We start from the raw sequence: 26,476 nt of genomic DNA on the forward strand, positions 1-26,476 counted from the left end.
TAATCTTTTTTTCTATCCACTCACTTCCCACCAACTTACATTTTTTAACCAAGGCCTAACTTCATGTTTTATCTTTATCTTCCCTGAAGTGATCTTTTTGCTTATATACATATGGGCCCTTTTATCTGTATATATCTCCAAATGCATCTGTTGGAGTAGATATGCATTTGTATTTATTTTGTGTCCATAGCTATTATGGGAATTAGCTCTCTACTTTATCTACATTTTTATAAAATTATGGTGATAAGGAACTCTCTGAAAACAAAATATGTATTTATGAAGCTCAGAGAGGTTGCAGATATTACATTAGTAGAAGGCTACTTGAGGCTTTCTTGAATCAGATTTTTATAGTGGAAATTAGAGTCTTCTAGAGCTTATTTTATATTAAGTGAGCCAGTCAATGCAAAAATGCTTTAAAAGTTTGTGCCATGCCAAATGCAGGCACTTAGAAGATTGAACTCAGTGCCTCGGAAAAAAAAGTTTGGTTATTTTTTCACGGCATGACAATGATCTTTCATTCAGTGTTGGCATATATTTGCATATATCTATATCTGTATATCTTCCTAAGAACTTACATTGTAAATGTGGGTAAAATGTCTCATAGAACTTCATATCAGAGATAACCTGAGGCAAGAAAGATATTGGCAAATGTTCACTTTTCACTTCTCTTGGCTCAAAATCTTTGTCAGAAGACTGTGAGATCCTCTTTATTGACAAACCTAGCATATTTCACAATGTAGGCACACTTGCTGTGGGGTACTGAAATGAGAAAGGAAGGTAAAGAAAATATTTGAAAAATATTTCATTGTAATAACTGCTCATTATTATCTAGAATGTCAGGCTTCTTGAGGTCTCAGTGCTACTCTGTAGTTCCTTGTTGAGGGATCTCAGCTTTTTGCCTTCTGCATGGATATACACTTACAGGCATAATTTGTTTCCATGTGATTTTTACTGGGTCTGATCCTTTGAGATTTGTCTTCCAGGTCCTAAATTTGCCCCTATGGTACATAACTAAGAATAAATAAAGACAAGCCTTCAACCTCCTTGCCTTGTTCACATCATTTATCCTGAACTACTCGCCCTATGTACCACACACAAAGTTTCTGTATCTTTTCCCAACTTCCCAGTTTCTGACCTGACTGGTTTTTCTATTCTTAGTTTTAAATATTTTCACAGATCTTTATAGTGCTTTTGGTAGGTTCACTTTGCTTTTATAAATGAACCTGGACACTCTGCTGCTGTGCTTACTTTCATGTGTCTGTCCCTGTTGGTGCTGTTAGGCTTAGTGGTATCTTTCACTTCCCTCTGATGATAAGTTACATCTCAGTTTTATCACAGAATTAAGAATACTGGCCAGGCACGGTGGCTGACGCTTGTAATCCTAACACTTTGGGAAACTGAGGCGGGTGGATTACGAGGTTAAGAGATCAAGACCATCCGGGCCAACATGGTGAAACCCCGTCTCTACTAAAAATACAAAAATTAGCTGGGCATGGTGGCACACGCCTGTAGTCCCAGGTACTCGGGATGCTGAGGTAGGAGAGTTGCTTGCACCTGGGAGGCAGAGGTTGCAGTGAGCTAAGATTGCACCACTGCACTCCAGCCTGGTGACAGAGCAAGACTCCATCTCAAAAAAAAAAAAAAAAAAAAAAAAAAATTACTGCATTCCTCACTAGAATTATTTAGGTATTACACTAAGATATTATTGAATATATGCTACTTTAATTCCATTTTGCCTTTGGCATGTTATATCTTCTGTATAGCATGTAACTATCTCTTGTAGAGAATGTTTTATTGTTGTTACATAGCATGTTCTATCCTCACCGTATCTCAGGTGAACTTCCACCTCTCTAGGAAATGAGACTAGTAGCTCATCAAATGCTTTCAAGGAATCCTAATAGATTTCTAGTTGGTTTATAGGAAGCATATGTACAATATACAAATAAAACAGGCAAACAAACACAAAAATTCTCAAGGCATATATAGAATACCTCCTATTTCATGGCAGGAAATTATCTGAGTTCATGTTAAGATATATATATCAATATATACATCTTTGAACATGTATATAGGTAATTAGATATAAATATGCAAATCATACAAATTTCTAAATATTTTTGTGAATATGATCTTTGATTATGTTTCTATTTTTATAAAGCCATTCCTCTCTGAGACTAAAATCACTGGTACCCAATATAAAGAGACCCATCATAGGACACATGAGCATTTTTTTGGCTTAGAAATTGTTATAGAAGGGCATTTAGATTCCTGTCTTCTCTCTTCTAATTCAGAAAGAAGAAATAAATGCTAGCGATTTCAATATAGTTCTTCCTAGCATCTGATTGGGATATCTGTGATTGATACTGTAAACTATAAGAGATTACTTCTAACAAAGTACTTTGGAAAATATAAAAAGCCTTTTAGGTATCTCAGGACAACCAAGGTTCTGAAAGATCACTCTTAGAGAACACATTTAATGCTCTGGATTTAGGATCCGTTAATGGATAAGCATCGACATTTTCAGCTGGTCAACTGTCATTATGGTAAAAGTTCTAACATTTTTAAATGATCTGATTTAACCCAGTAAAATAAGTAGTTTAAGCATATAAGCAAAGTCATACAAATAGTTATTATCTGTCCATATGCTTTCTGCCACATTAAGAGGTAGAAAATATCCTACTGTATATGAAATAGGATTCATTTGTATTTGGCGGTGCTGTATAAAAAGAATCTTAGTATAATTTTATAGTTATACTAAATTCTAGTTGGAGAAATGTTTTCTTTTATTATGGATATTTTCCTTTACTATTGATGAAGCTTCTTAGGCTATAAGAAGCAAATTAAATTATACCAAATATACTTTTTAGGAAGAATATACACTTTCCAAATATACAGAAAATTCTTGCAAAGGAGAATTTTTATATAACCTGTATTCAATTTTGTAAGACTGCATTGAATATTTGCTTCTCTGTAAGGCTATGTAGTATATGTGTAAATAGTAGGAAAAAAAATCCCTAAACTATTTTTTCCCAAAGAAAAACCTTTAATGATAATAATGATGCTATAATAATTAATCCTCTCTATTGGTAAATAAATATTCCTTAAGCTAGTCTTTCTGACCGTCGAAATGCAGTGGGTCAGTTTCCTCTTCTACTTTCAGCATTCTTACCCTTCCTGATTGAAGTTTATGCACCTATCCTTCCTGATATTTCTGGGTTATATAGACACAAGTAACTCTTCAGGTAGTAAAAACATTGAGTAAATTAGCTTGTTTGTGCTTCACAAAAACCCTTAATTAAGTAAATCACACACTTACTTTATATTTTTTTTGTTCTAGGGTGCCTTGGTCAGTGCAAGTTCAGATGATACACTTCATTTGTGGAACCTTAGACAAAAAAGGCCAGCCATTCTCCATTCTCTTAAATTTAACCGAGAACGGTAAGAACCTGTGGATTAAACAATTTCTTAATGTACAACAAAATTATTTCCTGAGCAAGTTTTTGTTAACTTGACAGGCTTTTTCCCTCATAATCTCAACAGCTAGAAATAATTTAATGTTTATGCTTACTTTCATAGTGGTTTCTTTTTTGTAGAAAATGCATAATTGATATAGATCCAGTCACCTACTAATGCAATGTTTATTAGCTTAAGGAACTTTTGGGCTGAAATTATGGGATTTTCTATGTATAGAATCATTATCTTCAAAGAGAGATAGTTTGACTTCCTTTCTTCGTATTAATATTTACAGGCTTTTTATTTCTTTCTCTTGCATGATTGCTCTGCCTAGGACTTCCAGTACTATGTTAACTAGGAATGGTGAGAGATGGTATCCTTGTCTTGTTTTGGTTTTCAAGGGGAATGCTTCCAGCTTTTGCCCATTCAATATGATGTTGGCTATGGGTTTGTCATAGATGGCTCTTGTTATTTTGAAATATGTTCCTTCAATGTCTAGTTTGTTGAGGGTTTTTAACATGAAGGACATCAAATTGTACCAGAAGCCTTTTCTGCATCTATTGAGATAGTCATATGGTTTTTGTTTTCAATTCTGTTTATATAGTAAATCACATTTATTTATTTGTGATTATTAAACCAACCTTGCATCCCAGGATAAAACCTGCTTGAGTGTGATTGATTAGCTTTTTCATGTGCTGCAGGATTCAGTTTGCTAGTATTTTGTTGAGAAATTTACATCTGTGTTCATCAAGGATATTGGCCTGAAGATTTTTTTGTTGTATTTCTGCCAGGTTTTGGTATCAGGATGAAGCTGGCCTCACAGGATGAGTCAGAGAGGAGTTCCTCCTCCTCAATTTTTTTAGAGTAGTTTCAGTTAGAATGGTACAAGCTATTCTTTATGCATCTGGTGGAATTTGGCTGTGAATCATTCTTGTCCTGGGTCCTTTATGGTTGGTAGGCTTTTTATTACTGATTTAATTTTGGAACTCTTTATTGATCTGTCCAGGGATTCAATTTCTCCCTGGCTCAATCTTGGGAGTTTGTATGTTTCCGGGAATATATTCATTTCTTTTAGGTTTTCTAGTCTGTGTGCATAGAGGTGTTCATAGTGGTCTCTGAGGGTTTTTTATATTTCTGTGGGGCTGGTGGTAATGTCTTTTTTGGTGCTTATGATTGTTTATTTGGATCTTCTCTCTTCTTCTCTTTATTAGCTTAGCTAGTGGTCTATCATATTTCTTATGTCAAAAAACCAACTCTTGTACTCATTGATCTTTTTGTATGTTTTTTTTGCATCTTAGTTTCCTTCATTTCAGCTCTGATTTTAGTTATTTCTTGTCTTTTGCTAGCTTTGGGTTTGTTTTGTATTGTTTCTCTAGTTTCTCTAGGTGTAATGTTTGGTTGCTAATTTGAGATTTTATGAATTTTTGATGTGGACCTTTAGCACTATAAACTTTCCTCTTAGCACTACTTTCACTGTGTCCTAGAAATTCTGGTATGTTTTCTTGGTTCTCAGTAGTTTCAGAGAATTTCCTGATGTCTGCCATAATTTCATTGTTTACCCAAAGGTCAGGACCAGGTTGTTTAATTTCCATCCAATTGTATGGTTTTGAGTGATTTTCTTAGTATTTATTTTTATTTTTATTGCACTATGGCCTGAGAGTGTGGTTGGTCTGGTTTCATTTTTTTTAGATTTTCTGAGGATTGTTTTATGTCCAATTGTGTGGTTGATTTTAGAGCATGTGCTATGTGCAGATGAGAAGACAGTATATTCTGTTCCTTTTGGGTAGAGCATTTTGTAGATGTCTAATAGTTCCATTTGGTCAAGTGTTAAGTTTAGATCCTGGAAATCTTTGTTAATTTTCTGACTGGATGGTCTATCTAAAAACCGTCAGTAGGGTGTTGAAGTCTCCCACTATTATTGTTGGGAATCTAAGTCTCTTCATAGGTCTCTAAGAGCTTGCTTTATGAATCTGAGTGCTCCTGTGTTGGGTGCATATATATTTAGGAAAGTTAGGTATTCTTGTTTAGTTGAACCGTTTACCTTTATGTAATGTCCTTCCATGTCTTTTTTGATCTTTGTTGGTTTAAAGTATGATTTGTCTGAAATTAGAATAGCAACCCCTGCTTTTTTCTGTTTTCCATTTGCTTGTTAGATTTTCCTTTATCCCTTTACATTGAGCCTATGGGTGTCATTACATATGAGATGGGCCTCTTGAAGACAGCATGCCATTCAGTCCTGCTTCTTTATAAGCTTGCCACTCCGTGACTTTTAATTGGAACATTTAGCCCATTTACATTCAAGTTTAATATTGGTATGTATGGATTTGATCCTTTCATCATGTTTCTAGCTGGCTATTGTGCAGACTTGTTCATGTGGTTGCTTTATAGGATCAATAGTTTTTATACCTAAGTGTGTTTTTGTAGTAGCTTATAACAGTCTTTGCTTTCCATATTTAGTACTCCTTTCAGGACTTCTTGTGAGGCAGGTCTGGTGGTCATGAATTCCCTTAGCATTTGTTTATCTGGAAAGGATCTAATTTCTATGAGGCTAATGATGCTCAGTTTGGCTGGATATGAAATTCTTGCTTGGAAATTGTTTTCTTTAATAAGGCTGAATATAGACCCCCAATTTCTTCTGGCTTGTAAGGTTTCTGTTGAAAGGTCCTCTGTTAGCCTAATGGGGTTTCCTTTGTAGGTGACTTGCTCCTTCTCTCCAGCTGCCTTTCACTTTTTCCCTTTTATTTTGGCCTTGGAGAATCTGAAGATTATGTGTCTTGGCCATGGTCTTTTGTGTAGTACCTCACATTGGTACTGAATTTGTATTTTGGCCTCTCTAGTGAGGCTGGGGATGTTTTCATGGATGATATTCTGAAATATATTTTCCAAGTTGCTTGCTCTCTCCTTATCTCTTTCAGGGACACCAGTGAATTGTAGATTTGGTCTCTTTACATAATCCCTTATTTTTTTAGTGTTTTGTTCATTTTCTTTCTCTGACCAAGTTAGTTCAGAGAACCAGTCATTGAGCTCTCAGATTCTTTCCTGAACTTGGTCTATTCTTTTGTTGATACTTGCAATTACATTATGAAATTCTTGTAGTGTGTTTTCTACTCTATCAGATCAGTTTGAGTCTTTTTTTTTTTTTTTTTTTTTTTTTTTTTTTGAGACGGAGTCTCTCTCTGTTGCCCAGGTTGAAGTGCAGTGGCACAATCTTGGTTCACTGCAACCTCTGCCTCTCTGGTTCTAGCGATTCTCCTGCCTCAGCTTCCTGAGTAGCTGGGAATACAGGTGCATGGCACCATGCCTGGCTAATTTTTGTATTTTTAGTAGTTGGGCTTTCACCATATTGGCCAGGATGGTCAATCTCATGACCTCATGATCCATCTGCCTTGGCCTCCCAAAGTGCTGGGATTACAGGCATGAGCCACCACACCCGGCCGAATATTTCTTATAATGGCCATTTCATCTATCAGTTCTTGTATCATTTTATTATAATCCTTAGATTCCTTGTATTGGGTTTCCACTTTCTCCTGAATCTTCGTGATCTTCATTTCTATCTAGATTCTGAATTCTATTTCTGCTATTTCAGTCTAGTTAAGAATTCTTGCTGGGGAACTAGTGTGACTATTTGTGGGAAAGGAGACACTCTGGATTTTTGAGTTGCCAGAGTTGTTGTGCTGGGTCTGTGTGGGCTGATTTTCCATCAACTGTGGTGTAATTTGAGTATAGTCAGTTGACTTCCTTTCTGGATGTTTTCAGAGGACTGAGACTTTATGCAGGACATTTATTTGTAGCTGAGTTCTTGTCCTTGGTTTCACAGGGAGGTAGATATATTAGCAAAATGATTTTGATGTTGAAAAATATTTTTGGGTTGTGATCCAGTAGATGCTACTTAAGCATAATGACCAGTATGCAGGCTTTGCTCAGCAATGTGGCACCTCTATTTCTTCTCAACTGCAGTCTCTTAGTGTTCTGAAAGTGGGCTCCTCTCCCACTTGAGTGCTGGCTACATGTCATTTCTTGGTACTCCCAGGCTGTACGCCACAGCCCTGGGGCAAGCTCAGGCTTTATGTTCCTTACCTTGCTTGGAGACAAGAGGGGAAGGAAACTTGCCAAGGTCAGTGACTGTGGCTGAGGACCTTTCACTTGTCTCTTGGGGCTCTATCTAGAGAAATGCAGAGCTGCTGACAGTGGAGTCAGCCTGGTGTGAGGTGGCTGTATTATGGGCCCAAGCTTGGGGGGCACTGCATGGTGATAAGCAGGGGGGATGGAGGGCTCATGGGGGAGACAGACTAGCCTCTTCTCCTTAGGGCAGCTGCAGTTTGTTCAAGGTGTAGTTAAAGCACTCAGATCTTTGCTGCTTTCTCAGTCTGAGGTTGATATGGGGAAGGGGGGTGGGGGGGGGGCAGAGAAATGCCGGGTAGAGAAGGGTGGTGTCCCTGGCAAGGGCTTCACTCTCAGCCCTTTGCCTGTGGACATATGTGAGAACAGGCACTACTGTTTTGCTCCCAAATGTTGTATTTTCCAAGACCACTCTGGCCTGCCATGCCCCCATCCTGTGCCCATATAAACCTGAGAGACCTTAGTGGGCATGACACACACAAGTGGCTGAACATCAAAAGGAGCAGAAGAGCACACTGACAGACACCAGCAGACACCGGCAGGCCATCAAGGTGGGATGATGCAGAATTCAGTTGGGGCTGGACTCCAGGGAAAGGCCACCTTCCCACTCCACCTCCCCTTTTGTTCCCCATCCACCTCACTGAGGGCTACCTCCACCACTCAATAAAACTTTGTACCCATCCTCCAAGCCCACTTGTCATCTGATTTTTCTGGTATGCTAGAGCAAGAACCTGGGATACAGAAAGCCCTCTGTCCTTGCCATAAGGCAGAGGGTCTAACTGAGCTGATTAACATAAGCCACCTGCAGACAGCAAAACTGAAAGAGCCCACTGTAACAGCCCACTGTAACACACACCCACTGGAGCTTTGGGAGCTGTAAGCACTCAACCCTAGACACTGCCAGGGGTCAAAGCTCCAAAACACTCCCCATGATCTGCCCATCTGCATACTACCCCCTAGGGGTTTGAGCAGCAGGGCACAGAAGAAGCAAGCCACACCGCTGTCGCATGTACTGTGATGGGGATAAAGGAACATTCCTCCTGTTTCAAGGGCAGACAGGGTAGTACCACTGCAGTGGCAGTGGCAGAGGGGCTTTCAATTGCCTCTGGGAGCTCTATCTGAGGGAACACAGAACGTTGCTACTGAGGATGTTCACCTGAGGGGGTGGTGCCTGCACTGCTGGCCTGAGCTGGGGGCCCTGCTTGGTGAAGAGGAGGGGCTGGAGGGTTCACAAAGAGGAAACTGGGCTTGTCTCTTTATAGTGACTGTGTTATGCTAGCAGTGTGAATAAAGTCCTCAGGCTCTTTGTTTCATCTGTAGTCCAAGGGCGGCAAGGGCAGAACTGCTGCCAAGGCAGTAGCAGGGAGGCTTCTGCTTCCTTCTGGGAGCCCCGCCCCAGGGAAACACAAAGCCATCAGCAGTGGGAATGTTCAGCTGAGGATGAGGCTGTTCTGCTGTCCCAACCCAGGGACGCTGCTTGGTGAAGTTGGGAGTGAGAACTCAAGGGGAAGACAGACTGGGCTACTCTCTGTACTGTGACTTCAGTGTGATATAGGTTCCAGTGTAACAACCAGGCCCTTTATTCCTTCCCCAGCCTGAGGGCAGTAAGTGCAGTATCACTGCAGCTGCAATGGTAGAAGGGCTGTGGGTTGTCTCTGGGATTTCCTCCTCAGTGAAATGGAGAGCTACCACCTACTGAAGTGCTCAGGCAGGGCAGGGTGATTGTGCTGGGAGCCCAGGTCAAGAGGCACTACCCAGTGAAGAGTAGTGGAGGCATGTGGACAAGTCTGGCTGCTTTTCCATAAAGTGGCTGTGTTGTGCTAGAGGTTTCTATCGGTCCCCAACCACTATACTTCTTCTCAGTCTCTAGGGCAACAGGAGCAAGGGCTGCAGGGTAGCAAAAATTGTGGCTTGCTTGCTTCTTCTGTGAGCTCTGTCCCAGAAAAGCACAGAGCTGCTACTAGCCTGAGAGCCTAGGTGGGGAGTGGCTGGAGACCCCAGTAGGGAGCCACTGCCCAGAGAAGCATAACAGGGTTGGGGACCCATGTAGAAAACAGTTTTCTGCTTTTCTGTAAGGTGGCTGCACTGTGCTAGGGGTTCATGGTAGTCCCTAATCACTGTGTACCCTCCTGATCTTGAGAGCATCAGGAGGGAAGGTTGTAGAGCAACAAACAAGGTGGCCTGCCTCTCCCTCTGAAAGCTCTGTCCCAGGGAAGTGGAGAGCTGGTAATGGCCCAAGAGCCCAGTGTGGGGTGACTGAGGTTCTAGGTCAGGAGGCCTTGCTCAGTGAGAAGTAGCAGGGGTGGGGGCACATGTGGAAAACAGTCTGGCTACTTTTCCTTAAGGTGGCTGCCTTGTACTGGGTGTCTACATTGCCCCTAATCACTGCGTACACTCCCCAGCCTGGGTCAAACAGGAGGGAGGGTTGTGGATGTGGTCTGCCTCTCCCTCTGGGAGCTTGTCCCAGAAAAGCACAGAGCTGCTCCTGATCTGAGAATTCTGATAGGACTGCGGTGGCCTCACTAGTGTCCCAGGCCGGTGGGCCTTGTTACTCTTCAGCCGCATGAATTCATCCTCTTTCCTGGGGACATGTGAGGGAGCCTGGCCTCCTCCATTGCTAGAGCCGCAGCTGCTGGTGTTGAGGTGCCTGGGGATCCAATATTCCTGGGAGTCTGGAGGCCCTGGTTGCGGGGATCATGAGAAATGGGATCCTGAGTCCAAGGATGCCAAGGTCCATGGCAGAAGTGTGAACCCCTGGGGACTGTCACTCACTCACTGTTCCCTGTGGTGCAAGGACTTCCCTGGCTCCATGCCACTTTTGAATGGGCAATTGTCCTGTCTTGCTCTTCTCTGTTCACTGTGGGTGATGCTGTTTCTCTGATAAATCCCCATGTTTCTACCTGGATGTTCTGGTTGAAGAGCTAGCGTCCATTCACCACTGTTTTTTCTCTCCATGAGAGTGGTGCTCATTAACCACTTCTAGTCAACTATCTTGCCTCAAATCTCTGTACTTAGTTTTTTTTTTGTTTTTTTTTATGAGGAAGGGAATTTATATTTTAGACATTTTTGAAACTAGATAGGACTTATTTCTCTAGATTAGTCCTAATTTTGGTTATTTTAGTTTAAAATAAGTAATGTAGCAGAAATTTCAAGAATATCGAAAAAATTTAAGATCAGTAAAGAGTTGTTACACTATTTATTTTTCTTTACCAGTAAAATATTACCCATTTAGATTACCATGTTGATTTTCTTTCTCTCTGCTGGTAAGATTTTTCTTCTAATATGTTGGGTAGATCTGACTGTATACTTTTATGTGGTTGGATAGAGTGTTTTTATTTCTCCCTCACAATTGGAATGTTGAAGGAAATGTTCTGGCCCTTTTTATGGCCTTTTTGGGAGGAAGAATTGATTAGTACTGATGATTTCCAATTGTAATTTTATTATCTCAACTGAATTAGATTAATTGGTAGAAATATAAAAGAGCAAGCTGACAGATTTGAGATAAGTTTCAATCACAGGAACTTTGAAAATGTTTTAATGCTTACATTAAAGATAAATGTGATATTTATCTCTTAAGAAAGATACATACATATTGTCATATAACTTGAGAATATTCATTACGATCATAACTTATTGTAGGAGATGAAATTATCAAAGTATGGTGAATGGGAGGTTCAGGTCATTTAGGAGAATTTAATCAAGCATCTTTTGGGATAGACTCCAAAACATTTGATATTAGCCATGTAATTATGTAAATTTTCTAAGTATGCTTATGTTTATGCTAAATGTGTTTCGGTTTATAGAATTTATACTATAAATTTGAGCTTATTTTATTAAGGAACCTACAGTCTTTAGTCTTACAATGTTTGAAGGCAGCAACCAGTCTTAGATTGTTAAGTAATAGGCTTTTATTATTATTATACTATTATTGGAGTATTATTATTGGAGACAGGGTCCCACTCTCTCTCCCAGGCTGGAGTGCAATGGTGTGAGCATAGCTCACTGCAGCCTCAAACTCCTGGGCTCAAGAAGTCCTCCTGCCTCAGCCTCCTTAAGTGCTGGGACTATGGGCATGTGCTATCATGCCCAGCTATTTGTTTTTTAAAGTAGAGATGGTTTCTTACTATGCTTTTATTGAGACAGGGTCTCACTTGTCACCTAAGCTGGACTATAGTGGCACGAGCATGGCTCACTACAACCTTGAATTCCTGGGCTTGAGCAGTCCTCCCATCTTAGCCTCCTGAGGTGTGTACTATGATGCCTGGCTAATGTTTTTTTTTTTTTTTTTTTTTTTTTTTTGGCAGAGGCAGAGTCTCTCCATGTTGCCCAGGCTGGTTTCAGATTCCTGGGCTCAATCTCTCCTCCCACCTTAGCCTCCTGATTAGCTGGACCATAGGTGTGCACTACGATGCCTGGCTAATTTTTAATTTTTGTTGTTGTTGTTGTTGTTGTTTTGTAGAGACAGAGTCTCTCCATGTTGCACAGGCTGATTTCAAATTCCTGGGCTCAAGCAATCCTCCCACCTTAGCCTCCCAAAGTGCTGGGATTAGAGGCATGAGCCACTGTGCTTGGCCTGGGGTTCTCACTGTGTTGCCTAGGCTAGACTTGAACTACTGGGCTCAAGCTATCCTCCTGCCTTGGCCTCACAAAGTATTAGGATTATAAGTATGAACCATTGCATCTGGTAAGGTTTATATATTCTGTTTCTGGTGGATGATCCTTGGACTTCTTATAAATACAATTTTAAACCTAAATAAGGAAGAAAAAAAAAGTCTTGATTTTTGTAATGCATGATCTTAGTAGTGAATAAAATAAAACATTCATATTTTAGGCATAGCAGCCCTTGCTATCACAATCATAAATGTATGTAGTACTGGAGAAAGCATAGAATTGTTTTATATGGCTTTTGAGTGAAATTCAAATGTAGGCTATGTATATAGACCCTTAAATTATCTGTACTTATGTATATTTAATTTTTCTTACTCTAGTGTTCTGCTACTTATTATCAGAGAATTTCTGAAAAATATTAGTTAAACTGAAAGGAAGCAATATTTTGTTGAAAATTCCATAATTTATGAGATCTCTGGCAAACTTGATCCATCTGAATTGGCTTTTGCAGACCCAATTTATAACCCACATTTAAAATATTATTTTATAAAGGCAATTTGAACTGGCTTTGATTCTTTTCAAAGTGTTGCATAACTAATATATTTACTGGGTTTGACATTCAAACGGTACAACCGTATATACAATAAAGGATCTTTCTTCTATTCCTGTCCCCTGGACACTTACTTATTTCCCCTCAAAAGAGCTAAACAGTGTAATTAATTTATTGTTTCTTTATAGACATTCATTATGTACATATATAAGCAAATACAATATGTAACATAATTTTATTTCTTATATATACATAAGTAAAATAGAAAATCATATATTTTCATATATATATAATATATAGAGAGAATATCATATTTTTTTGGTTAAACAAATTAGCAAGACCTTTAAACAAATTAGCAAGGTCTTTATAACTTATTATAAAGAGGGAAAAAAGCAAGACACAAAATATACGTATATATTTATATATATTTTATATACACACAATATATTGTTAAACAAATTAGGAAGATCTTTAGAGTATATTATAAAGAAGGAAGAAAGCAAGACACAAAACTGTATAACATGCTACATAAAATGAAAATTAAACTACAGCTAAATGCAACATGGATGAAACTCATAAATACGTTGCTGAGCAAAAGAAGCTGAAAGCAAACAACTGCATATATATTATTCCATTTTTATATGTGTCAAAAAACAGGCAAATTATACTAATTTAATAGTATAAGTTAATGTAGCATGTTATACAGTTTTGTGTCTTGCTTTTTTCCCTCTTTATAATATATTATAAAGGATCACTCTTTATATAGACTTTCCCCTATTTTTTTGTTTGTGTGTAAATTTTACTGAATCATCAGGAAACTGTTTAAATCTTAAGTGGACACCTTGAAATAACTTTGCCGTTGTATAACAAACACCTAAATCAAGATACAGAAACTTACTAGAATCACAGAAACTCCCGTATGTTACCTTCCAGTCACTTACTCCCAGGTATCCTAATTTCCAACTCTATAGATTAATTTTGCCTGTTTTTGACATGTATAAAAATGGAATACTGTATATGTAGTTGCTTGCTTTTGGATTCCTTTGCTCAGCACTGGAAATTTATGAGTTTCATCCATGTTGCATTTAGCTGTAGTTTATTTATTTTCATTGTTAGGTAGTATTCTGTTTCGTGAATATTCCACAATTTGATTAACCATTCTATTTTAGTTCTTTTTCTTAAACTTAACTTTTGCATTTCTATTTTTTGTAACATTTATTTCTTTAGAAAATATATCAATAATTTGGTATAATTATAAAGAATCTTATTTTTTGATTCTCTTTACATCTCTTTTTGTCTATCTCTGATTCTCTCTCTCTCTCAATCACTCTCTGTATCTTCCAAATACACACTATAGCCTGACTCATCATATTGTTTTGTGTCTCCCAGGTAGCATAGCACCTTCCTCTTTTATTTATGTTTTTTTTTGTTGTTGTTTTTAAAATTTTTTTTTATTATACTTTAAGTTCTGGGATACATGTGCAGAAAGTGCAGGTTTGTTACATAGGTATACATGTGCCATGGTGGTTTGCTGCACCCATCAATCAGTCATCTACATTAGGTATTTCTCCTAATGCTATCTCCTCCCCTAGACCCCCATCCCCCAACAGGCCTGGTGTGTGATATTCCCCTCCCTGTGTCCATGTGTTCTCATTGTTCAACTCCCACTTATGAGTGAGAATATGCAGTGTTTGGTTTTTTGTTCTTGTGTTAGTTTGCCGAGAATCATGGTTTCCAGCTTCATCCGAGTCCCTGCAAAGGACATGAACTGATGCTTTTTTATGGCTGCATAGTATTCCATGGTGTACATGTGCCACATTTGCTTTATCCAGTCCATCATTGATGGGCATTTGGGTTGGTTGCAAGTCTTTGCTATTGTGAACAGTGCTGAAATAAACATACATGTGCATGTGTCTTTATAGTAGAATGATTTATAATTCTTTGGGTATATACCCAGTAATGGGATTGCTGAGTCAAATGGTATTTCTGATTCTAGATCCTTGAGGAATCGCCACACTGTCTTCCACAATGGTTGAACTAATTTACACTCCCACCAGCAGGGTAAAAGTGTTTCTATTTCTCCACATTCTCTCCAGCATCTGTTGTTTCCTGACTTTTTAATCATAACCATTCTAACTGGCATGAGATGGTATCTCATTGTGGTTTTGATTTGCATTTCTCTAATGACTGGTGATAATGAGCTGTTTTTCATATGTTTCTTGGCTACATAAATGTCTTCTTTTGAGGAGTGTCTGTTCATATCCTTCACCCACATTTTGATGGGGTTGTTTTTTTCCTTGTACATGTTTAAGTTCTTTGTAGATTCTAGATATTAGCCTTTGTCAGATGAATAGATTGCAAAAAATTTCTCCCATTCTGAAGGTTGCCTGTTCACTCCGATGATAATTTCTTTTGCTGTGCAGGATCTCTGTAGTTTAGGTAGATCCCATTTGTCAATTTTACCTTTTGTTGCCATTGCTTTTGGTGTTTCAGTCATGAAGTCTTTGCCCATGCCTATGTCCTGAATGGTATTGAATAGGTTTTCTTCTAGGATTTTTATGGGTTTAGGTCTTATGTTTAAGTCTTTAATCCATCTTGAGTTAATCTTTGTGTAACGTGTAAGGAAGGGGTCCAGTTTCAGTTTTCAGGATGTGGCTAGCCAGTTTTCCCAACACCATTTATTAAATAGAGAATCCTTTCCTCATTGCTTGTTTTAGTCAGGTTTGTCAAAGATCATAATGGTTGTAGATGTGTGGTGTTATCTCTGAGGCCTCTGTTGTGTTTCATTGGTCTATATATCTGTTGTGTTACAAATACCATGGTGTTTTGGTTACTGTAGACTTGTAGTATAGTTTGAAGTCAGGTAGCATGGTGCCTCCACCTTTGTTCCTTTTGCTTAGGATTGTCTTAGCTATGTGGGTTCTTTTATGGTTTCACGTGAAATTTAAAGTAGTTTTTTTCTAATTCTGTGAAGAATGTCAATGGTAGCTTGTTGGGGATAGCATTGAATCTATAAATTACTTTAAGCAGTATGGCCATTTTCACAATATTGATTCTTCCTATCCATGAGCATGGAATGTTTTTCCATTTGTTTGTGTCCTCTCTTATTTACTTGAGCAATGGTTTGTAGCTCTCCTTGAAGAGATCCTTCACATCCCTTGTAAGTTGTATTCCTATGTATTTTATTCTCTTAGTAGCAATGGTGAATGGGAGTTCACTCATGATTTGGCTTTCTGTTTGTCTATTATTGGTGTATAGGAATACTTGTGATTTTTGCACATTGATTTTGTATTCTGAGACTTTGCTGAAGTTGTTTATCAGCTTAAGGAGATTTGGGGGTGAGACTATGGGGTTTTCTAAATATACAATCATGTCATCTGCAAACAAAGACAATTTGACTTTCCCTCTTCCTATTTGAATGCCCTTTATTTCTTTCTCTTGCCTGATTGCCCTGGCTAGAACTTCCAATGCTATGTTGAATAGGAGTGGTGAGAGAGGGCATCCTTTTCATGTGCCAGTTTTCAAAGAGAATGCTTCCAGTTTTTGCCCATTCAGTATGATATTGGCTGTGAGTTTGTCATAAACAGCTCTTATTATTTTGAGATACGTTCCATCAATACCTAGTTTATTGAGTGGTTTTAGCATGAAAGAGTGTCAAATTTTGTCAAAGGCCTTTTCTGCATCTATTGAGATAATCATGTGGTTTTTGTCATTTGGTTCTGCTTATGTTATGGATTATGTTTATTGATTTGCATATGTTGAACCAGCCTTGCTTCTGAGGGATGAAACTGACTCGATCTTGGTGGATAAGCTTTTTGATGTGCTGCTGGACTTGGTTTGCCAGTATTTTATTGAGGATTTTTGCGTTGATGTTCATCAGGGATATTGGCCTGACATTTTCGTTTTTTGTTGTGTCTCTGCCAGGTTTTGGTATCAGGATGAAACTGGCCTCATAAAATGAGTTAGGGAGGAGTCCCTCTTTTTCTATTGTTTGGAATAGTTTCAGAAGAAATGGCACCAGCTCCTCTTTGTACCTCTGGTAGAAATCAGCTGTGAATCCATGTTGACCTGGACTGTTTTGGTTGTTAGGCTATTAATTTCTGCCTCAATTTCAGAACTTGTTATTGGTCTATTCAAGAATTCAGCTTCTTCCTGGTTTAGACTTGGGAGGGTGTATGTGTTCAGGAATTTATCCATTTCTTCCAGATTTTCTAGTTTATTTGCATTGAGGTGTTTATAGTATTCTCTGATGGTAGTTTGTATTTCTGTGGGATCAGTGGTGATATCCACTTTATCATTTTTACTGCATCTATTTGATTCTTCTCTCTTTTCTTATTTATTACTCTAGCTAGTGATCTGTCTATTTTGTTGATCTTTTCAAAAAACCCGTTTCTGAATTTATGTATTGTTTTTGAAGGGTTTTTCATGGCTCTATCTCCTTCAGTTCTACTCTGATCTTAGTTATTTCTTGACTTCTGCTAGCTTTTGAATATGTTTGCTCTTGCTTCTCTAGTTCTTTTAACTGTGATATTAGGGTATTGATTTCAGATCTTTCCCACTTTCTTCTGTGGGCATTTAGTGCTATAAATTTCCATCTAAACACTGCTTTAGCTGTGTCCTAGATATTCTGGTACGTTGTGTATCTTTGTTCTCATTGGTTTCAAAGAACATCTTTATTTCTGCCTTAATTTTGTTGTTTACCCAGTAGTCATTCAGGAGCACATTGTTCAGTTTCCATGTAGTTATGTGGTTTTGAGTGAGTTTCTCAACCCTGAGTTCTAATTTGATTGCACTGTGGTCTGAGAGACTGTTTGTTATGATTTCTGTTCTTTTGCATTTGCTGAGGAGTGTTTTACTTCTAATTATGTGGTCAGTTTTAGAATAAGTCTGATGTGGTGCTGAGATGAATGTATATTCTCTTGATTTGTGGTGGAGAGTTCTGTAGATGTTTATTAGTTCTGCTTGGATGAGAGCTGAGATCAAGTCCTGAACATCCTTGTTAATTTTTTGTCTCATTGGTCTGTCTAATATTGATAGTGGGGTGTTAAAGCCTCCCACTATTATTGTGCAGGAGTCTAAGTCTCTTTGTAGGTCTCTAAGAACTTGCTTAATGAATCTGGGTGCTCCTGTATATGGTGCAAGTATATTTAGCATAGTTAGCTCTTCTTGTTGCATTGATCCCTTTACCATTATGTATGCCCTTCTTTGTCTCTTTTGATCTTTGTTGGTTTAAAGTCTGTTTTATCAGAGACTGGGATTGCAACCCCAGCTTTATTTTGCTTTCCATTTGCTTGGTAAATATTCCTCCATCCCTTTATTTTGAGCCTATGTGTGTCTGTGCACATGAAATGGGTCTCCTGAATACAACACACTGATGGGTCTTGACTCTTTATCCAATTTGCCAGTCTGTGTCTTTTAATCGGGGCATTTAGCTTGTTTACAATTAAGTTTAATATTGTTATGTGTGAATTTGATCCTGTCATTATGATGCTAGCTGGTTATTTTTCCCGTTAGTTGATGCAGTTTCTTTGTAGAGTCGATAGTCTTTACAATTTGGTATGTTTTTGCAGTTGCTGGTACCTGTTGTTCCTTTTCATGTTTAGTGCTTCCTTCAGGGTTTCTTGTAAGGCAGACCTGGTGTTGACAAAATCTCTAAGCATTTGCTTGTCTGTAAAGTATTTTATTTCCCTTTGCTTATGAAGCTGAGTTTGGCTAGATATGAAATTCTGGGTTGAAAACTCTTCTCTTTAATAATGTTGAATATTCCCCCCCACACACACTGTCTTCTGGCTTCTAGGGTTTCTGCAGAGATATCTGCTGTTAATCTGATGGGCTTCCCTTTGTGGCTAACTTGACCTTTCTCAGTGGCTGCCCTTAACATTTTTTCCTTCATTTTAACCTTGGTGAATCTGATGATTATGTGTCTTGGAGTTGCTTTTCTCAAGGAGTATCTTTGTGGTGTTTTGTGTATTTCCTGAATTTGAACGTTGGCCTGGGTCTGTCTTGCTAGGTTGGGGAAGTTCTCCTGGATAATGTCCTGAAGAGTGTTTTCCAACTTTGTTCTATTCTCTCCATCACTTTCAGGTACTCCAGTCAAACATAGGTTAGGTCTTTTCACATAGTCCCATATTTCTTGGAGGCTTTGTTCATTCCTTTTCATTCTTTTTTTTCTAATCTTGTCTTCACGCTGTATTTCATAAGTTGATCTTTAGTCTTGATATTCTTTCTTCCGCCTGATTGATTTGGCTATTGATACTTGTGTATGCTTCAAAAACTTCTCGTTCAGTGTTTTTCAGCTCCATCAGGTCATTTATGTTCTTCCGTAAATTGGTTAATCTAGTTAGCAATTCCTCTAACCTTTTTTCTAGGTTCTTAGTTTCCTTGCATTGGGTTAGAACGTGCTCGTTTAGCTCGCAGGAGTTTGTTATTGCCTACCTTCTGAAGCCTACTTCTGTCAATTCATCAAATTCATTCTCCATGCAGTTTTGTTCCCTTGCTGGCGAGGAGTTGTGATCCTTTGGCGGAGAAGAGTTGTTCTGGTTCTTGGAATTTTCAGCCTTTTTGCGCTGGTTTCTCCCCGTCTTTGTGGATTTATCTACCTTTGGTCTTTGATGTTGGTGACCTTTGGATGGGGTTTTGGTGTGGATATCCTTTTTGTTGATGTTGATACTATTCCTTTCTGTTAGTTTCTTTCTAACAGTCAGGCTGTCTGCTGCAGGTCTGCTGGTGTTTGCTGGAGGTCTACTCCAGACTGTTTGCTTGGGTACCACCAGTGGCTGCTGCAGAACAGCAAAGATTGCTGCCTGTTTCTTTTTCTGTAAGCTTCATCCCAAAGGGGCACCCGTCAGATGCCAGCCGGTGCTCTCCTGTATGAGGTGTCTGTTGACCCCTGCTAGGAGGTGTCTCCCAGTTGAGGAGGCAGTCTGTTCTTTAGCAAAGCTCGAGCACTGTGCTGGGAGATCTCTATTCAGAGTTAGCAGCCAGGAACGTTTAAGTCTGCTGAAGCTGTGCTCACACCCGCCCCTTTCTCCAGATGCTCTGTCCCAGGACAATGGGAGTTTAATCTATAAGCCCCTGACTGGTGCTGCTGCCTGTCTTTCAGAGAGGCCCTGCCCAGAGGAGAGGAATTTAGAGAGACAGTCTGGCTACAGCACCTTTGTGGAGCTGCGGTGGGCTCCATCCAGGTGGAACTTCCTGGCGGCTTTGTTTACCCTGTCAGCAGAAAACCGCCTACTCAAGCCTCAGTAATGGTGGACGCCCCTCCCCCCACAAAGATGGCATGTTTCAGATCGACCTCAGACTGCTGTGTTGACAGCAAGAGTTTCAAGCCAGTAGATCTTAGCTTGCCGTGCTCCGTGGGGTTGGGATGCACTGAGCTAGACCACTTGGATCCCTGGCTTCAGCCCACTTTCCAGGGGAGTGAACGGTTCTGTCTCACTGGCATTCCAGGTGCCACTGAGGTATGAAAATCAACTCCTGCAGCTTGCTCGGTGTCTGCTTAAATGGCTGCCCTGTTTTGCACTTGAAACCCAGGGTCTTGGTGGTGTAGGCACTGGAGGGAATCACCTGGTCTGCGGGTTGTGAAGACTGTGGAAAGTATATTATCTGAGCCGGAGTGCACTGTTCCTCACAGCACAGTCCCTCACGGCTTCCCTTGACTGAGGGAGGGAGTTCCTCAACCCATTGCACTTCCTGGGTGAGACAACCCCCACGCTGCTTCTGCTAACCAGTCCTAGTGAAATGAACTGGATACGTCTGTTCGAAATGCATAAATTATTCACTTTCTGTGTTTATCTCACTTGGAGCTGCAGACCGGAGCTGTTCCTATTTGGCCATCTTGCCAGCTGCCCTTGCATTTCTATTTAAGAAATGGCTTGAAAAATTCCACAAACACCCTTGTGAGATTTTGATTAGAACTACCTTGAATCTACAGATAATTTTTGGGAGAACTGACATGGCTATGGGAGATGGCAATATTGACTCTCTGTCATTGACAATGACAATAGTGATTCATTCAATCTGTGGACATATGTTATATTCCTTTGTTTCCTTACAGTCTTTGCTTTCCCCAAGTAACATTTATAGATTTTTTTGTAGAGGTGTTCCACATTTTTTTAGGTTTTGTCTTAAATATTTGATTTTTAAAAAATTTTCAACTTTTTTTCAACTTTTAGGCACACAGGATGCATGGGCATGTTTATTACATGGACATATTGTGTGATGCTGAGGTTTGAGCTGTGGATCCTGTCACCCAGGTGGTGAGCGTAGTACCAAATAGGTAGTTTTTCCATCTAGTATGTAGTTTGCCTTCCTCCATCTTCTAGCAGTTCATAGTGTCCATTCTTCCAATGTTTATGTCCATGTGTGCTCAATGTTTAGCTCCTACTTTCAAGTGAGAACGTGTAGTATTGTTTTCTGTTCCTGCATTAATTCTTTTAGGATTATTGCCTCTAGCTGAATTCTTGTTGCTGCAAAGGTTGTGAATTTTTTTATTTTTTATGGCTGCATAGTATTCTATGGTGTATACGTACCACCTTTTCTTTAACTGATCCACTGTTGATGGACACCTGGGTTGATTCCATGTCCTTGCTATTATGAATAGTGCTGTACTAAACATATGAGGGCAGATGACTTTTTGGTAGAATGATTTCTTTTCCTTTGGGTGTATACCTAGTAATGGGATTGCTGGATCAAATGTTAGCTCTGCTTTAAGTTCTTTGATAAATATTTGATATTTTTTAATGCTTTTGTAAATGGTACTTACAGATACATATTTTATAATATATTCATACATATTTATACATTATATAAATACACACACATCTTTTATTTGTTTTTGTTACCATATTACACTGGGTAGGACCTTGCATTAACTATTTATTGCTATGTAACAATATTACCATAAACTTAATGACTTAACACACATTTATTATCTCATAGTTCAGCGGGTTAGGAGACTAGTCATAGCTTACTTGGGTTTACAAAAAGTTTTAAAAATGTTTTTCAGAGATAGGGTCTCACTATGTTGTTCAGGCTGGCCTCAAACCCCGAGGCTCAAGGGATCCTTCTTTTTCAGCCTCCCAAGTATCTGGAACTATAGGCATGTGCCACCATGCCTGGCTTATTTAAGAATTAAAAAATATATATTCTTAGCTGACTTTTTAGTTGCAGGGTCTCACAAATTAAAATTGTGACCAGGGCTGTGCTATTTTCTGAGGTTTGACTGGGAAAGGATCTTTTTTCAAGCTCATTTTGTTGTTGGTAGCATTCACATAACTTGCATGTTGTTGGATTGAGGGCCTAAACTTTTTGCTGGCTGTTTGGCCAGAGGCGATCCTCAGTTTTTTGCCATATGCCCTCTCGATAAGCCAGCTCACAACAGAGCACCTTGCTGCTTCAAAATCAATAAGGGTGTGAGTTTCCTTACAAGATAGAGGTCATAATCATATGTGATCACAGAAGTGATATCCCATGACCTTTGTCATATTCTGTTAGTTAAAAGCAAGTCACAGGTCCCATGCACACTCATGGGCAAGAATACTATGAGGTGGGACTTGTGGAAACTACCTTTGAGTTTGTCCCCTGTAGGCCTCCAGTATAATACTAACTAAAATGGATAAGAATGGTGGTTTTCTTGTCTCATTACTGATTGTAGGGGGAATGTTTTCATTACTTCACCTTTAAGTGTGATGTTTGCTGGAGGATTTTTGTAGATGTTCTTTGTAAGATTAAGAAAGTTTATTTTGCTCTTATTTTCCTATAAGGATATATGTATATATGCTTATAGGAAAAATATATTTTAAACCATTGAATGGGTGTTGAATTTTATCATATACTTTCTCATGTATCTATTGAGATGTGACAAGACCAGCTTGGTTGGGGAGACCCTAACCCAGCAGCGCTAGAGGAATTAAAGACACACACACAAAAATATAGAAGTGTGAAGTGGGAAATCAGGGTTCTCACAGCCTTCAGAGCTGAGAGCCACGAACAGAGATTTACCTACATATTTATTAATAGCAAACCAGTCATTAGCATTGTTTCTGTAGATACTAAATTAACTAAAAGTATCCTTTATGGGAAATGAAGGGATGGGCCAAATTAAAGGAATAGATTGGACTAGTCAACTGCAGGGGAACATACCCTTAAGGCATAAATCACTCATGCTATTTTTGTGGCTTAAGAATGCCTTTAAGCTGTTTTCCACCCTGGGTGGGCCAGGTGTTCCTTGCCCTCATTCCCGTAAACCCACAACCTTCAAGCTTGGGCATTAGGGCCATTATGAACATGTCACAGTGCTGCAGAGATTTTGTTTATGGCCAGTTTTGGGGCCAGTTTATGGCCAGATTTTGGGGGCCTTGTTCCTAACATGTCTCCCTTCTTTGATTTGCAAAGAGATAAAAGCAAGGGCAGCTTTGTCACGGTGAGCTACTTCTCGCAGGAGTCGGGATCCGCGTCTGCAGACTATACAAAGACAAACAACATAGATTAAAAGCACAGTCATCATTGAAATCACAGAGCTTCCAAGTGTTTTTATCCATTTAAATGGGTTACTAGCTGCTAATTTGTCTGGAGCTCCTTTAAGCACTCCAGTTCCTGGCATTAAGGTCAGGTGTGCGTGGGATGCTTTAAATATTTGTCCTTTTAATTTTGCTGTATCCAAAGACAAGTTTGTAGAGTGTCCTTCTAGATGCCTTTTTATTCTTTCCCAAATTTTGATCTTTGTAAGAGAATTTAATAGTGTCCACAAATCCTTATGTTTAACTCCTAGAGCGGGCCATATCATTTGCGGTTGAGGTGCCGCTATACTGCCATGGTTCCAGATAATAGGAACTTTTGCCATACTTCTTATCATTTCTACCATCTGACCATTTTGTTCAGATCATCTGAACATAGTGTGGCCCTGGCACGCAGACTGAGAGGTGCAATTCAAGCTAGGCATTCTCTTAGGGGTCCAGTTAATAAATATTCCATAGGAATCGTTGTGTAGCACCTCTGCCTGTTCTGCAAAGCAATCTTCCTAAACAAGTACGTTCATTTTTTCTAACTGGGTCCAATCCTGTTTACAGAATAGGTGTTTAAGGGCGATATGCCTCAATTAGAGGAGCAGATTTATTATGGTAAATAGTGAGATCAGAAAGCATGTGTAACTTGTCATAGAGTGATTGCATCCAGGCATTATTGCCAGTCCTTATTGAAGGAATACTCATGGCAGTGGTGATCACTGCTATGATAGCTACCATTAAATTATTCATTGTGACTGGTTGTCCTGCTTTCCTCAGGTTTTCTTCTGCCATCTGTGACAGCTTCTTGATCTGTCCCTAGGTGGGTGGCTGTGTTCGACAGGTGTTGCTCGTGACAGTTGGGGTCCTCCTCAGCATCAGTCTCGACATGACTGCAACCGGGGGGTCCTCAGGATCCGCCCAGAGTCTCTTCCTTGGCATCTGGCTCATGATAAGGTTTCAGGTGTCTTGATGGTATCCAAATCGGCTGCTGATTTTTGCCTGGAGAAATACAAGCATAACGTCTACCCTGTTATTTACGTATTCCCCAACTTTTTGTTACCAGATCTCTCCACCAAATCGGTTGTTCTGCTTCTGTCTTTGCAGCTGGTTTCTGTAGATGCTGTTCAGCTGCTGATAACATCTGGCCTTTGGGCAGGCTCAAAAAATTTAAAGTTAATAATGCTAGGTTCAGTTACATCTGTGGGGTTCCATCATTGTTTCTCCCTTTCTGCTTTTGCAACTGCTGTTTTAGGGAGAGATTCATTCTTTCTGCTGTGACTTGTCCTTGAGAATTGTATGGGATACCAGTAATGTGTTTAATATTCCACATAGAAAAATGTAGCTAGAGTTTGGCTAGTATAGCCTGGGGCATTATCTGTTTTAATAGAAGCTGGAATGTCCATCACCACAAAACACTGCAAAAGATGATGTTTAATACAGACAGAAGACTCTCCTGTTTGGCATGTAGCCCAGACAAAGTGAGAAAATGTGTCCACACATACATGTACATAAGCTAGTCTCCCAAACGAGGGAACATGTGTGACATCCATTTGCCAAATAGAGTTAGGTTCCAGTCCTCGAGGATTAACTCCTCCTGTAAAAGATGAGGAATGTACCATTTGGCAAGTTGGGCATCACTGGATAATAGCTTTAGTTTCTTTCCAGGTAATGCTCTATCTGCATTTGAGACCAGAGGCATTAACACTGGTTAAATTGTGAAAGTGTCTAGCATTAGATATTGCAGTAGCAACTAGGCAATCAGCCATTTGATTCCCTGCAGTCAGAGGTCCTGGAAGAGATGTATGAGCTCTAATGTGAGTGATATGAAAAGGGTGCATTCTACTCCTAACTGCTGTTTGCAATTGGATAAATAAAGTCATCAGTTGTTCTTCTGTATGAAATCATAACTGAGCATTTCCAATTAACTGTGTGGAATGAACCACGTATGAAGAATCAGAAATCACATTAATAGGCATATCTAAAGCAGTCAATACCTCAATTACAGCTACAAGCTCCACTTTTTGAGCTGAAATATAGGGTGTCTGAAAAACTTTACTTTTTGAGCCAGAATAAGAAGCTTTACCATTACTAGACCCATCTGTAAAAACATTCTCAGCACCTTCAATTGGCTTAAATTTAGTTATTTTAGGGAGAATCCAATTAGTTAATTTCAAAAACGGAAACAGCTTCATTTTAGGAAAATGATTATCGAGAATACCCACGAAGTCAGCTAAATGGGTTTGCCAAGTAAGACTATTTATAAAAGCTTGCTGTATTGGTGCCTTCGTGAGAGGTACAATAATTTTTCCAGGATCATATCCATGCAATTTAACAATCTGAGTTCCCCCAATCCCTATCATAGTAGCGATTTGATCTAAATAAGGAGTTAGAATCCATGAATTAGTATGTGGAAGAAAAAGCCACTCTACTAAGTCCTGTTCTTGGACAATAACACTAGTAGGTGAATGCTGAGTTGAAAAGATTAGCAAATCTAGAGTCTTCTCTGGATCTATTCTATTTATCTTTATGGATTTCTATTTAGCTTTATGGATTTCTTCTCAATCAGTTGTAACTCTGCCTCTGCCTCCTTTGTTAATTGCCGAGGGCTAGTGAGACTAGGATTTCCTTTAAGAATAGAAAACAGGTTACTCATGTCATATGTAGGAATGCCTAGAGCAGGTCATATCCAATTAATATCCCCCCTAGTAATTTATGAAAATCATTTAATGTGTTTAATTTATCCCTATGTATGGTTACTTTCTGTGGCACAATGGTAGTGTCATTTACTAAGGTCCCCAAGTAGGAGTAAGGAGTAGTAGTCTGAATTTTGTCAGGAGCTATAATTAACCAGTGCGAGAAATTGAATTTTTCAAGTGATCATAACATTGGAGTAATATTTCTCGAGTGGGGGCAGCACAAAGTATATCATCCATATAGTGAATAATGTAACACTGTGAACATTTTTTACCAGTAGGTTCAATTGCTTGCCCCACATACCTCTGGCAAATAGACTGTTTAACACGCCCTGTGGCAACACTTTCCAATAATAATGCTTAGCAGCCTGCAGGTTGTTTACTGCAGGAATTCTAAATGCAAACCCTTCACAGTCTTGCTCAGCTAAAGGGATAGTAAAGAAACAGTCTTTTAAATATATGACTATTAAAGGCCAATTTTTTGGAATTATAGCAGGAGAAGGCAATCCTGGCTGTAATGCTCCCATAGGTTGTATAACTGAATTGAT

At 39.1% G+C, this 26,476-nt stretch overlaps 1 protein-coding gene across 4 annotated transcripts in view; it reads left to right on the forward strand.

Moving 5' to 3' along the window:
* The window catches only part of STXBP5L (syntaxin binding protein 5 like), a 468,757-nt gene that overhangs the window by 95,333 nt on the left and 346,948 nt on the right, over positions 1-26,476 (forward strand). For all 4 annotated transcript variants that reach the window (XM_030941686.1, XM_030941695.1, XM_030941689.1 and 1 more), the window contains exon 5: positions 3,338-3,438. In XM_030941686.1, the coding sequence (XP_030797546.1) occupies positions 3,338-3,438 (101 nt within the window). The remainder of the gene's footprint in view (positions 1-3,337; positions 3,439-26,476) is intronic.

Source organism: Rhinopithecus roxellana, chromosome 1, assembly GCF_007565055.1.
Source record: "Rhinopithecus roxellana isolate Shanxi Qingling chromosome 1, ASM756505v1, whole genome shotgun sequence".
Taxonomy (NCBI): Eukaryota; Metazoa; Chordata; class Mammalia; order Primates; family Cercopithecidae; genus Rhinopithecus; species Rhinopithecus roxellana.